A 15,221-nucleotide genomic window follows, 5' to 3' on the forward strand; every position below is an offset into this window, starting at 1 on the left:
GTTGACATGCTATGATTTCACAACTAATTGTATACATTCCTTCCAATCTTTTAAGTTTCCTTTTTTTTCTCAAAAGAGAAACTTAGCTGGAAAATAGTTTGGAGGAGTTTATTTTATGTCATAATAAGTGCAACTGGAACTAATTTTCATTTCCTCAGCACAATGGCTTTCAAAACAAATGTTTGACGGTTTTTGCTTAAACCTGTTTGTGGTTACAAGTCCTAACTATTATTATTGTATAACAGCTTGAAACTAGATAAACTTAAATATCTACAATTCTGTAGCTGCTCTGATATTCTTATATGTTTGTCATGAGCAAGCCAGTATATTTAGATACAGGAACTTGATTTAAACTAGAAGGATTACGATCACAATATGAATCATTGGAACTGTGTAAATATCAATTACACATATTCCCCATTAGGGACCAGAGTGCATATTTTTGAATTTTTAATATTAAAGGGGGTTTGTATAATCCATATAAAGCCAGTGGGGAATAAATGTTACTGCATTTTTCTTTCAACTGACCGTTGTGCTGATGTGTTAGAAAGGAAACATTATAACATTTGGTACAGGCTGGATGCGACTTGTCATCCGGTCACACACGCATTAAGGATTTTATGGAGGAAAGAAAATACAAAAATACTGATGATGTAAGAATGAACTTACTTTTTCTAAAATGACATATGACATTTGCTTCAATGCATCTGCTATTCAGAAATGTCTAACTTTACAGTAAACCCATCTTGGTAAAGAAGTAACATTTTATGCCTTGTGATGTGCATTCATAATTCTTTCCTTGAAATTTGCTTGCAAATGCAGTATTTTTACAAGAAGTAAATTGAGCAGTGCAGTCTTTAATTTAATCACCCAAAACTGGTTAGCATCTGCCTTTTCCTGTAGTAGCCTACTTGACTTTCAGGCCAATAGAGGGAAATATCCACTAAAATTAATACTCAGTGGCCTACAATCCCCACTCTGCCATTGGTGATTCTTTAGATCTGGGAAGAGCATGTCAGAAAGCTAATCGGGTATATGCTCCACCATCTTCCTGTAATTTTCTGCTGGGGCCGGTGGGGAGCTGTTGTCACTCCTGTTTAAGTACACCCACCTATATGTGGACAAGTACTTGGTAATTTGATGCTGTAGTAAATTCGGCCACCCAGAGCTAGCCTCCATCCAAGAATAGCCCAGTTAGGTCAAAATCTTAGTTCGCATCAGTGTTGAAAATGGTTAAATGAGGAGAGCACAGGCACTAATAGGGGAAACTGGGGTACACTTTCATTGGGTAAGATGTTGAATCAGATGTAATGTTATAGCCAGTAAAATTTACACCTTACATTTAAGTTAATTTGTGGCTAGGAAGGATACTATCTTCAGAATGTGGTGGTAGAATTCAGTATGCATAATTCCATCATCACTAAAGGCAGTTGGGCAGCCATTGAATTGGAGTAGGGTTCAGTCAGATTTGACAATGTTTTTCAAATAATAGAAATCCCTAAAAGTGCAAAATTTCAGGGACTTACTGGTTTGCTACTTTTGGGTCAAAGTTGAGCTATGATGCCGATTTAAAGTGCTTCAGAATTTGCAGACCCCTTTCAGTTTCCATCCAGAAATTTTCCATGATACATGCAACTCTGTAAACAACATAATCATCTTTCTTCAGTAATTAGTTGTCCAAATCTCAATTTTTCTGAATTAATTTGAGAATTTGTATTTTTCCTACTTTAGCCTCATGTGAATTCTCTCTCTCTCTCCTTTACCAGTAGACCCTCGGTCTCTTGGCCTTGCATTCCAAAGTCAAATTCACATGTAGGCACGTGTTGTCACAGAATTGAATTTTTCTCCAAATTATCAACTTAATTCCCTCAACTTATTTGGGTTTCATTTGAAAATGTATGCAACCTCTGTCTCAAGAAGTACAGCAGTGTATCCTCCTAACACTTCCTTATTTCAGGCAGTTTTATGGTTGTCTTATTTTAAAGATAAAATGTTTACAAAATGGAACCAGTGGCAGAATTTTAATTATATTACTATTACTTGCCTGGTAGTATAGAACTTGAGTGTTGCGGAAAGAAGAGACATGTCGAAGCTTTTAGTCTTGCAAGCATCAGGACACCTTGCAAGAATACCAGTATAAGGGGAAAGCAACAATTTATATTGTATGAGAAGAGTGTGCTGATTGGTTGGTAAGTGGACTCTAATTGGTAGAGGTGTTGTCATGGAGAATGCGCTAGTGATGGTGACTGACAGTTAACTGCCAAGCATTTTCAAATTTAAACCAGGCAGATTGACCCTGAGTCAAGGCATTGGCCTGAGGAATGAGTCAGTGAATGGGGGTTGTCACTTATTTTGTTTAGCTGAAACAGGTGCAATGTGTGTACACGTCCTTTCTATCTGCAAAGAAAAGAGCCTGTGTATTAAGATATGTAGCTTCCAGTACACGCAAATGTGAAGTGTCCTGATGAGTGCAAGACGAAAAACTTCGACATGTTTCTTTTTCAGTATTATATTACTATTCTGAAACATTGCTACTTTCAGTAGTAGAAAGCAGCAATTCCCCTCTGCCTGATATTAGTGATATAATGAAGTCACTGTTTTAGTTTTGATTGCGCACCTTTGTTCCAATAATCATTTGCTGCCAGGCTGATGGTACGTAAGCCAGGCCATATCTCCTTAGCTACAAATAAATTCAAGAATAGTCTCAGCGAAATGAAGCATGGTCTATTCAGGGTATGTGAAATCTAGAAATTGACTCAAAATGGAGCTTTTATTTTTTTAAATAATTTTTAATCGTGAGCAAAGTATTTTTCAGTTTACTAATCCTTTTAGCTGTCTGACAAATGGATTTCCTGGTCATACCGGTGGTCCAGTTCAATTGAGTGCAAGCCAAACCTTGTAAGTAATGTAGGAAATAATGCAATCTAACTAAATATACGAAATCAAGTTCATAAAACACTTCCTTATGCATAGACCGCTTGTTTTCGAGAAGAAAGGAATGTTCTGGTGAATGGTGATTGCCAGTGGATTACTACACTACACTATGCCTTCCAAGATGATAACTACTTGGTAAGTCTGTTTTCATTTAAATTTCTGAAATTACCTAACAAAACAAAAATATAACATGGGTATTCATTCCAGAGAAAATAGTATCTCAAGTTGTTAAACCACAGGTTTTCTTTTGGTGATAATCATTTACGTAATTGGTTTTTGATTAACCAAATATATTTAAAGATAAAACATGTGTACTGTCTTATTAAGTGCATTTTTGTGTATTTTCAGTATTTAGTTATGGACTACTATGTGGGTGGGGATCTGCTGACGTTGCTCAGCAAGTTTGAAGACAGACTTCCAGAAGAAATGTCTAAATTTTACATAGCAGAAATGGTGTTAGCTATCGACTCCATTCACCAGTTGCATTATGTACACAGGTATGTGTATATTTTTTGTGTATCCTGCGTTGCTAATTTAGTACAGTGAGATGATGTGGATTTTTTTTACCTATTTTACCTTCTCCTATTTCTGCCCTTCCCCCCCACCCCCATCTCAAAGGTGTTGTCTCCTTTCTGGGGTATGGTTACACAGGTGCTATGCGCTTGCCAGTGATTCACCTAAGTGGCTATTATTCACGTATAAGTCTTGACGGTGAGTGTTGGCAGGCAATTTAACGTCAGGGCTTCTCAAATTTCCCTCCTAGGGCTGCTGAAGCCAATTGCATTGCCTTTTTCATTGATATGATTGTGATAGCACAATAAGCACAGGCCTGGAATTAAATGTGGGGCATCTCCTAATTGTCTCAACTGTTGGTTGATAAACTTGCTGAGACTTTGTAGAGCAAAATGTTTAGTCTTGGTCCAAATTTCAGTGGAAATGGGAGATGTGTTGAGAGTGCCTCCAGGAACAGGCGTTAAATTATCCCATAATTCTTCAATTCTAGACTATGGGTTGGAATTACTAATTTGATAATGCTTTATAGTTGCTTTGCATATTCTTCTTTGTAGAGAAGGCACCACCCTGCTACTCTAATGGATTCTGCTTGCTGTTCATTCTAAAGTGTTATGTGATTCTATGTCCTTTGGTTGTTGGAGGGACAGTTGTATTTTATTCACTTTTCAGGCTTGGGATGCATGGTACAAAATATTGGTGTCAGACTCATGTACCGTTTTTGGTTGTGAATAATTTCTATTATGCTTGTAGATATTTTGAATGTGCCTATCTACTAACTGTGAGTGAGTATTGTATACCATTTACACATATAACATGTTTTATGTGCAGTAATGTTACAATTCTGGCGATTATTGGGTTTTACACTTCTAAAATTAACCATTACCCCATCGAGAAAAAAAAATCCTGAAGGATGAAGCTTTGAACTTCAGCCACATTCTTTAGATGCATTTATTTAGCAATGGTATTTTGGTTCCTTATGCTAATATGACTGAAGTATAAAGGAATTAATACACTTCAAAGTTTTTGATTGTCTACTTTACCAATTATTTTCTCCTATTATCAGAACAGAAAATACTGGAAATACTCAGGCCAAACAGCATCTGTAAATAGAAAGTCTTTTATTTATTCCGTGCCATTCACGATCACTGGATGTCTCAAAGCGCTTTACTGCCAATAAAATTCTTTAGAAGTTTAAATGGAGTTAACTTTTCAGGTCGAAGACCTTTCATCAGTTTGGATAAAAGTTGATCGACTTGAAACAATAACCCTGTTTCTCTCTCCACTGATGCAGCCAGGCTGCTGAGTATTTTCAGCATTTTCTGTTCTTCTTTCAGACTTCCAGCATCTGTAGTATTTTGCTTTTGAATCATTTTTGCATAATCTAACAGTGGATGTTTTGCAGGTTTGAATTATGTTGATCTATTGAGATACAGTGTCTGGATTTTACAGTCAATCATTAATTGTCTGCAGTACCAAAACTAGCCAGCACAACCTGGAATAAAAATAGAAAATTCTGGAAATGCTCAGCAGGTCAGGTAGCATTAGTAGAGAGAGAAAAACATAGTTAACGTTTCAGTTTGATGACCTTTTGTCAGAACGTCATTGACTTAAACATTACCTGTGTTTCTCTCTCCAAAGATGCTGCATGACCTGCAGATTAATTTCAGCATTTTCTGTTTTTTTGTTCCAGATTTCCAGCATCCAAGTATTTCGCTTCAGCACAGCTTGAATCTCTATTTTTAATTTCTTACATCAGTAGGGCAGTTAATCATTTTGATATTGAATTTTTTGTGCATGCTTCGCAATTAAATTTGATCCTGAATTTTGAGCCATAAGTTCTTGAAATTTGTGGTATAGTATGTAATGGATAACTTGCAAGAACATAGTTACTGAAATAATTCAGTGTAGGGGCAATGAAGGAACTCCGTATTTAGATGCTTCAGTGATCAAGTCACTGTGGAAAGGATAAGACTACCAGCAGGTTCCAGGGAATTTCTTAGTACACAGTGGTGCTGAATCAAATAATATTACAGTGATGAACCTGCCAAATGTTAGACCAAAGACATTGCCACCATAATAAACATTAAAAAAACAAAATATTTTGTTCAACATGCCTTATTTATGTCCTGCTCCCCTGCCCACCACCATGAGCTCCTAACGTTCACTCAAATTTTAAAGTGGATAGTATAAACCCCCCCCCCGTTCTACTTCTGTTTCAGTCTTATCCAGATTGTTCTCCTCTTTGTAAAGCTCTATATCCACCTCTGTTAAAATGATGGGAATAAACTTGTTTGTATTCAGTTATACAGTCTAAGGAAAATCAAAAAATGCTGGAAATACTCGGTAGGTCTGGCAGCATTTGTGGCAAGATAAACAAGGTTTAAGGTTCAGATCCGTGCCCTTTCACCAGAATGGGAAAAGTTAAAAATGTAATAGATTTTGAGCAAGGGAGAGGGGGTAAAAAGAATGAAAGGGAAGAATGAATATGAGTACAGAATTAACTGAAACATCTTTTATTTGTGGTAGTTGAGTGTCAGGCTTCCCTAGAGCTCAAATCAATGACCAAAGAGTTTTGAAATTAGTAAATTAAACATTTGTGCTCTGGACCCTGTGTAAACCTGCATAAGACAGTGCTGCTTAATGCAAATTTAAATTCGGAACTAAACCGACCAAACTGAAATGCAACACTGGAATGTGTGGCCTGGGCTACAGAAGAGAAGTCAGAATGAGAAAAGAATGAATTTTATAAATAAATATTTCATGGAACACTGCACTAATGAGAATTTCATAAATTGCAGAATGTTATAGTTGAAATAAAATAACACTTTTAATGAAGAAAAGATTCTCATTTTATTTTACCACAGTTTAGACAAGTAAAAATAACTTATAGTAAATTTAAATTATAACCGTGTAATTTCAAGTTTGTTGTTTGAGTCTTATTTGGATTTCAGGTCATTGGGGATAATTCGACCCATTTTGCTCAAAACCTACACATCAAGGTAGCCGATGTGAAGAGCGTTTGGATAGTCATGAACTTCATGCAGTGTATTGCATTAACTGTTTGTACAGTTCTGACCCTGTCTAGTCACTTTGCTACAGATTTGCGTATTGAATTGGAGAGCTTTAAAATTAAATTCAATTTGTAGTACCAGGAACTGTCTGATTGAACCTTGTATTTGATAATTAAACAAAAGCTTAATTTCTGTTGCAATACTGTAGCAGCACTGCACCCTTTTCAGTAAAGGCACTCAGAAGTGCGTGTTTTAAAGTTAGGATTTTGGCCAGTGTAATGGGGAAGATGCTAAGGTTATTTTCAATTACTGTAAGTGTGAGAAGAAGCAAGCTATTATGCCACCAGCAGCCATTGATTATTAAGATCTAAAACTTTTATATTTTTTCCTCATCTACTTCAAAGGTAGCTTTACAAAAAACAAACCTCATGAGAGAAATATCACAGTTCCGAACACTAGGTTTTACTTCTGGCAAAATGTTCCAGCTTTGTGAGTGTGAATGACTCGTACTATTTCTAACATCTCTTCCAAAAGACCATAGAAAGAAAAAGATACTCTTCTATTTCATTGTGACTACCGGTTGCCTGGAGGTGATAAGAAACTTCCTGAATAAAGTTATTCATTTCCATTCAGGGTTCACTATTAGACTTGGTCAATGCTAACTTTATATCCAGCATAGAATAGAGACAGTTTTTGGTTCAGCAAAGATTTCATCTGATGAAGCTGTCTAATTATATATTCAAAAAAGATGAAAAAGGAATCAACCTGCATCATGACCAGGTTTTCTGCTCGCTTAGAGGTTAAATATATTGTTTGGTGTGGCATTCCAAACTTGATCCCTGATTTCTACTGAGTTATCTTAATTGGCATAGCATAGTTGACTTCAGGTCACCAACTTTGCTATTTTGAGTTGAGATTAGTCAAAGGATCAGGGATCTAATTTAGAATCTTAGGCTGGGAGACTGTTCAAAAAATAATTAGTCCGAATCCCCATCTCTGTTCTATATCTAACCTCGCACTGCATAAACTGCTCCCACAGTTCAATTCCCTATCTAGCAGCACTGTGGGTACATCTATACTATATAATAATAATGGAATTTTATTCAAGCAACAAGTTTACAGCTGAAGGCTGAATTGCACTGACATTATTTAGTCCTTATATGAATCCTTTGATGCAAGGTAATTAGCCATAGACCACAAAGCACCATAGGCATCTCTCTCCATTAAAGAGAGAGAATTGGTTATATAAAGCTTGTGGTGGGGCAAGACAAGACAGCAGGCCCCATGAACTACCACAGAATGCAAACATGTAACAATGATGTAGTAACAAAAATAAATAAATTCAGCAGATAATAGGAGTATAAACAGGACATTGAAAGAAGGGTAATGTTGAATTAAAAATACATTAAAATTACTCAATTCCTACATTACAGGAATGAAGCACATATAAACTTAATCATCTGTGAGGTTTAATTTAATTGAACCTCAGTTGCCTTGATTGCTCTGAGCGTGACTGGGGTAACCAATTCTACCTAGACTACAACAGTTTAAGAAGGCGGCTTACTCAAGTACAGTGCTGGATGGGCAACAAATGTTGGCTTTACCAGTTATGCTCACATCCCAAGAACTAATAAAAAAAAGTTGAATAGATAACCTACTGTCCAACCTGAAGCATGGCTACCCTTGGACATGGTACTTGTAAAACACTGTCTAAGGAAATGTACTGCAACATAAGTCGTAGGGAAAATAGGGTAAAGGTAGAAAACTGTGGAATGATTGAAGCCTCTTGAGAAAAAATAATCCCGGAGAAGCTTGAACAGAATAATTAAAAAATATATACTTTCATTGAGACATGCATTCTGCCCTTCCTTACTGACTTTAAAAAAAAAGCTTACCAGCCAGCATACTAAGAATAATGGTCATGTGCTCTAAAGGCTTGAAATTTATTTATTGTGGATGGAGTTTCAATACATCTCGAGGGTGGTGGGGGCAGCAGTTTTGCTATATGCTTGCTTGTTTCCAATGATCTTTTCAAGTATGATGACTTTATCTGTTTAAAGATTACATGCAGTAATCAAAAAATATTTTAAAAATATAAATGAAATTAGTAATTACAAAGCAATGAAAACGCAATGCAAGGTGTTACGGTTCAGAGCAATCTTGCATTATTGTCGATGAAAAGGGTCATTTGGACTCGATGTTAACTCTGTTTCTCCACAGATGTTGCCAGACCTGCTGAGTTTTTCCAGCACTTTGTTTTCATTTCTATCTATATCTATGTTTCCCTTGTCTTTATAGAGATATCAGTGATATCTATGTGTACAAATAGGGGAACAGTTTACTGAAGAAACATGAGATTTCAGATGAACAATCAATATAAATATTTGTGCTGTGAGTTTCCCTTTCGTTCCCCCAAAAAATTGGTAATAGTCACTTTTATTTTACAGGGATATAAAGCCTGATAATGTTTTGCTGGACATGAATGGACATATACGTCTTGCTGACTTTGGTTCCTGCCTGAAGTTAATGAATGATGGCACTGTGAGTACTGTTTCTGGAAATATCTTCTAGGTATATATTGGAACAGTGTCTACTGTGTATCCTAGAACATTCAGGAAATAGTTGTTTGAATCATAGGACATGCAATATATTATAATGCCTACTGTACTTGTGTAGAATGCAAACAACACTTTGCAGTTCTCAAAGAAAACATGTACAAAGTTTTGGTAATTTCTCAGTTTTTTTCATGTCACTTTTTTGGGTCATCTCAAGTAAATCTGTTTATTTCTTTGTGTCCGGGTTGTAATCATTTTGAAACTCAAAACTTAACAATTTGTTCTGTCTTGTTATAAACATGACTTCCTATGACTGATGCCTGCCAAACAACAAGCTTCTGTCAAATCTTCAGAATTTCTTTTCTAATCTGATGAAAACCAGTAACTCTAGAGAAAGCTAAGCTGATTGAGAATTTGATAAGCATAGAATGGGGTGAGGGAATGAGAGAGATTCTATAACTGTGCTTTGTGTTTAGTTACACAATGATACTTTAATTGTACAAACATCCACCACCATAAACATTCACACCCCCCCACCCCCCACCACCACCACCACCACCACACTATTACAGCAGTGTGTACCATCCACAAGATGCACTGCAGCAACTCACCAAGCCTCTTTCTAAGCACCTTCCAAACTCATGATTTCAACCACCTAGAAGGACAAGGGCTACAGACACTTGGGGAACCTGCAAGTTCCCCTCTAAGCCACTCATCATCCTGACTTGGAACTATGTCATCGGATCAAAAACTTGCAGTTCCCTTTCTAACATCATTGGATGTACTTGCACCATATGGACCATAGAGATTCAAAAAGGTGGCTCAGCACCTTCCCACGTGTAATTATGGATGAGTAACAAATGCTGGGCTTGCCAACGATGCCCATATCCCAAGAATAAATTAAAAATAGTTTTGCAATGATGAGTGAAAGTCAATTTAATTTTATAATGTACTAGTTGACCCTTTCCATGGAACATTTGGATGTGCATCTTTAAATCAGTAATGTTTTGTTGCCTGCAACTTGTTGATTAGAGTAAATCACATACAGAGTATGCAGGCTTCTGATGTACTTTCTTGTCTCTATTGTTTAGGTACAATCCTCTGTGGCGGTTGGTACTCCTGACTATATCTCTCCAGAAATCTTGCAAGCAATGGAGGATGGAATGGGAAAGTATGGACCAGAATGCGATTGGTGGTCTCTTGGTGTATGCATGTATGAAATGCTTGTTGGAGAAACACCATTTTATGCAGAGTCACTGGTGGAAACATATGGGAAAATTATGAATCACCAAGTAAGCCCAACTTTCTTTAGGCTGACATTTTTTAAATAATTTGTGTAATGATTAAACTATTTGCAGTGAACCACAGCAGCTCACTTTGTAGGAGAAGGGTGACTTTGTACCATTGAATATTGCAGTAGATTGTGACAAGCTGGTCATATGGTTACCATATGTTTAAATGGAATTCGTTTTTTTTTGAGCATGCCATTAGGGGTTGTTCATTATATCTTGTGCCCAGTACTGATTGTCACAGAACTAGCTTTCTGATAACAAAAATGTAATGAAATCAATGTATACTCAAGGAAAAAAAATAAACATTGCATCTAAGCTAATTCCATTTTCAGGGAATTTGTCTGTACAAATAGACCTCACCTTGTCTTGTATGTGGGAAAGACACCATTACACTGTATTTGTTTGGATGATATTGTCAGTAACATCTAGTCTGCACCTTGTTTGACAGGAACGGTTCCAGTTTCCATCTCATATCACTGATGTATCTGATGAAGCCAGAGACTTGATACAGCGATTAATCTGTAGTAGAGAACATCGCATTGGAAAAAATGGAATGGAAGATTTCAAAAAACATTCATTTTTCAAAGGGATCGATTGGGACAATATTCGAAATATTGAAGCACCTTATATTCCTGAAGTCAGCAGTCCAACAGACACTTCAAACTTTGATGTAGATGATGATGTTCTCAAAAATCCAGTTAGTACTTCAGTTTTAGTGGAATACTAAATAAAGCTCTGAGATGTAACAGTTTAGAGCAACCAAAATGTAGCACCCAGTAGTACCATTTGACTGTAGATGAGACATAGGTTTGATTCTTAACAGTACATGTGTATTATTTCACAGAACATGGAAAATAGGAGCAGGAGTAAGCCATTTGGCTCTTCGAGCCTGCTCCGCCATTCATTATGACCATGGCTGATCATCCAATTCAATAGCCTGCTCCCACTTTCTCCCCATATCGTTTGATCCCTTTCGCCCCATGAGCTATATCTAACTCCATCTTGAAAATATACAATGTTTTGACCTCAGCTACTTTCTGTGATAGCGAATTCCACAGGCTCACCACTCTCTGGGTGAAGAAATTTCATCTCAGTCCTAAATGGTCTACCCCGTATCCTCAGACTGTGACCCCTGGTTCTGGACTCCCCCGCCATTGGGAACGTCCTTCCTGCATCTACTCTGTCTAGTCCTGTTAGAATTGTATAGGTTTCTATGAGATTCCCCCCTCATTCTTAACTCCAGTGAATATAATCCTAGCCGACTCAATCTCTCCTCATATATGTCAGTCTCGCCATCCCAGGAATCAGCCTGGTAAACCTTCGGTGCACTCTCTCTATAGCAAGAACATCCTCAGATAAGGAGACCAAACTGGACACAATATTCCAGGTGTGATCTCACCAAGGCCCTGTATAATTGCAGCAAGACATCCCTGTTCCTTTATTCAAATCCCCTGGCTATGAAGGCCAACATACCATTTGCCTTCTTTACTGCCTGCTGCACCTGCATGCTTACCTTCAGCGACTGGTGTATAAGGACACCCAGGTCTCGTTGCACATTCCCCTCTCTCAATTTATATCCATTCAGGGAATAATCTGCCTCCTGTTTTTGCTACCAAAGTGGATAACCTCACATTTATCCACATTATACTGTAATTGCCATGCATTTGCCCACTCACTCAGCTTGTCCAAATCACATTGAAGCATCTCTGCTTCCTCCTCACAGCTCACCCTCCCACCCAGCTTTGTGTCATCTGCAAATTTGGAGATTTTACATTTAGTTCCTTCATCTAAATCCTTAATATATATTGTGAATAGCTGGGGCCCCAGCACCAATCTCTGCGGTACCCCACTAGTCACTGACTGCCATTCGGAAAAAGATCCATTTATTCCTACTCTTTGTTTGCTGTCTGCCGACCAGTTTTCTATCCATCTCAATACACTACCCCCATCCCATAGGCTTTAATTTTACTCACTAATTTCATATGTGGGACTTTGTAGAAAGCTTTCTGAAAGTCCAAATAAATCACATCCACTGGCTCCCCCTCGTCAACTCTACTAGTTACATTCTCAAAACGTTCCAGTAGATTTGTCAAACATGATTTCCCTTTCATAAATCCATGCTGGCTCTGCCCAATTCTGCCACTGTATTCCACGTGCTCAGCTATTAAATCTTTTATAATGTACTCTAGAACTTTCCCCACTGCTAACCTCAAGCTGCCTGGTCTATAATTCTCAGTTTTCTTTCTACCTCCCTTTTTAAATAGTGGGGTTACATTAGCTACCCTTCAATCAGTAGGAACTGTTCCAGAGTCTATAGAATCTCAGAAGATGACCACCAATGCATCCACTATTTCTAGGACCACTTCCTTAAATACTCTGGGGTGTAGATTATCAGGCCCTGGGAATTTATCGGCCTTCAATCCCATCAATTTCTCAAACACCATTTCCCTACTAATACTGATTTCTTTCAGTTCCTCCCTCTTACTAAACCCTGTGTTCCCCAACATTTCTGGTACGTTATGTGTGTCTTCCTTTGTGAAGACAGAACTTCTGAAAGTCCAAATAAATCACATCCACTGGCTCCCCCTTGTCAACTCTACTGGTTACATTCTCAAAACATTCCAGTAGATTTGTCAAGCATGATTTCCCTTTCATAAATCCATTCTGGCTTTGCCCAATTCTGCCACCGTATTCCACGTGCTCAGCATTTAGTTGGTCAGCCATTTCTTTGTTCCCCATTATAAATTCCCCTGTTTCTGACTGTAAGGGACCTACATTTGTCTTCACCAATCTTTTTCTCTTCACATACCTATAGAAACTTTTACAGTCAGTTTTTATGTTCCCCGCAAGGTTATTCTCGTACTCTATTTTCCCCTTCTTAATCATTCCCTTGGTCTTCCTTTGCTGAATTCTAAAGTGCTCCCTATCCTCAGGTCTGTTGTTTTTTCTTGCCAATTTATATGCCTCTTCCTTGGATCTAATACTGTCTCTAATTTCCCTTGTAAGCCAGGGTTTGGCCACCTTTCCTATTTTACTTTTGTGCCAGAAAGGTATAAACAATTGTTGCAGTTCATCCATCTGCTCTTTGAATGTTTGCCATTGCCTATCCACCATCATCCCTTTAAGTAACGTTTCTCAATCCATCATAGCCAACTCGTGCCTTATACCATCATAGTTTCCTTTATTAAGATTCAGGATCCTAGTCTCAGAATCAACTATGTCACTCTCCATCTTGATGAAGAATTCTATCATCATATGGTCGCTCATCCCCAAGGGGCTTCGCATAACTAGATTGCCAGTTATTCCTTTCTCATTACACAATACCCAGTCCAGGATGGCCTTTCTCTAGTTGGTCCCTTAACGTTTTGGTCCAGAAAAACATGCCATATACATCCCAGGAATTCCTCCTCTATGGTATTGTTACTAATTTGATTTGCCTAATCTGAATGCAAATTAAAGTCACCCATAATTACAGATGTTCTTTTATTGCATGCATCTCTAATTTCCTGTTTTATGCCATTCCAACATCACCACTGCAGTTTGGGGGGTCTATATACAACCCCCACTAATGTTTTTTGCCCCTTAGTGTTTCTCAGCTCTACCCATACAGATTGCATATTGTCAGAGCTAATATCTTTCCTCACTATTGTGTTAATTTCCTCTTTAACCAGCAATGCAACTCCACCATCTTTTCCTTTTTGGCTGTCCTTCCTTAATACTGAATAGCCCTGGATGTTCAGTTCCCATCCCTGGTCACCCTGCAGTCATGTCTCCGTAATCCCGACTGTATCATAGCGGTTTACATCTATTTGCGTGGTTAATTTATCCACTTCATTGCGAATGCTCATTGCATTAAGGCACAAAGTCTTAAAGCTTGCCTTTTGAACATTACTTGTCCCGTTGTCACTATTTTTCACTGAGACCCTGTTTGATTCTTGCCCTTGATTTCTCTAGCCCATCACTTTTTTTATTCCCCTTTCTGTCTTTTGTTCTTGTCCTAGATTCCCCCTCCTCTGACTCCTTGCATAAGCTCCCACCCCCCTGCCATTTTAGTTTAAACCCTCCCCACCCATGTGATAACATTTTGCCCTGTCTTCCTCTTCCTTTCCAAATGTTGTTTTATTTCCAAAATTCAAAGAGCAGGAAGAGTCTGGCGAGTCACAGACCTTTGGCAAAACCACTGCTAGATGGTTCATCTCATGATGTGGCCAAGGCCTGTCTAAATTCATTGCAAACACTGTTGGCTTATTTAGTTGTCAGGCAACCGTTAGGATTAAAACCCGTGACCATCTGGAAGTTTAGGCTGTTTTTGTTGCTAGACATCTGGTTATTCCATTGATTTTTCTCAAAAAAATTGTCGTCTATCTGTAGAGCGCATAACACAGTTTCCAGTTGTTTAAAATATGTGTGATGGAACTAATATAATTTGAATAAATAGAAACTCTAAAATTTTAGGATGATTACTGTAAAATTAAATATCCTGGTATAACTATTGTATGTAGATGTGATCCTTGTGTTTTCCTGAAATAATTTATGCTGATTCCTTTAATTGGTCAGAAATGCAATTTTGAAGCAAAGTCTGTTTGCACAACATTAAGCATTATTTTTATAGTATGAAATTCAGAAACGAAGGCTACTTGGGAACAAGATAAGTAGAAGTGGAAAGTAATCCTAGCCATCTTTAAATGAAATTTTGCTTGTTTTTGGTTACATTATGCAACACTGTCACAACTATTAGCATAGTATAATTCTAAAACAATATGTACAATACATAATTTAACCTTACATATAGATCTTTGTCACTTTGTACAGTAACACGACAGTATCCTTTTTTAAAAGTGCAAACGCCAGAATCATGAGACAGCATTGAAATCTCTTATCCATGAAAGATCTCAATTTTAAATTAATAAATCAGT

The 15,221-nt window shown here is 37.5% G+C and overlaps 1 protein-coding gene across 3 annotated transcripts in view; it reads left to right on the top strand.

Moving 5' to 3' along the window:
• The window catches only part of cdc42bpb (CDC42 binding protein kinase beta (DMPK-like)), a 195,715-nt gene that overhangs the window by 110,151 nt on the left and 70,343 nt on the right, over positions 1-15,221 (top strand). For all 3 annotated transcript variants that reach the window (XM_041214419.1, XM_041214418.1, XM_041214420.1), the window contains exons 4-8: positions 2,974-3,069; positions 3,283-3,431; positions 8,906-8,999; positions 10,105-10,305; positions 10,754-11,002. In XM_041214419.1, the coding sequence (XP_041070353.1) occupies positions 2,974-3,069; positions 3,283-3,431; positions 8,906-8,999; positions 10,105-10,305; positions 10,754-11,002 (789 nt within the window). The remainder of the gene's footprint in view (positions 1-2,973; positions 3,070-3,282; positions 3,432-8,905; positions 9,000-10,104; positions 10,306-10,753; positions 11,003-15,221) is intronic.

The sequence above is a fragment of the Carcharodon carcharias genome, chromosome 20 (genome assembly GCF_017639515.1).
Source record: "Carcharodon carcharias isolate sCarCar2 chromosome 20, sCarCar2.pri, whole genome shotgun sequence".
Lineage (NCBI taxonomy): Eukaryota > Metazoa > Chordata > Chondrichthyes > Lamniformes > Lamnidae > Carcharodon > Carcharodon carcharias.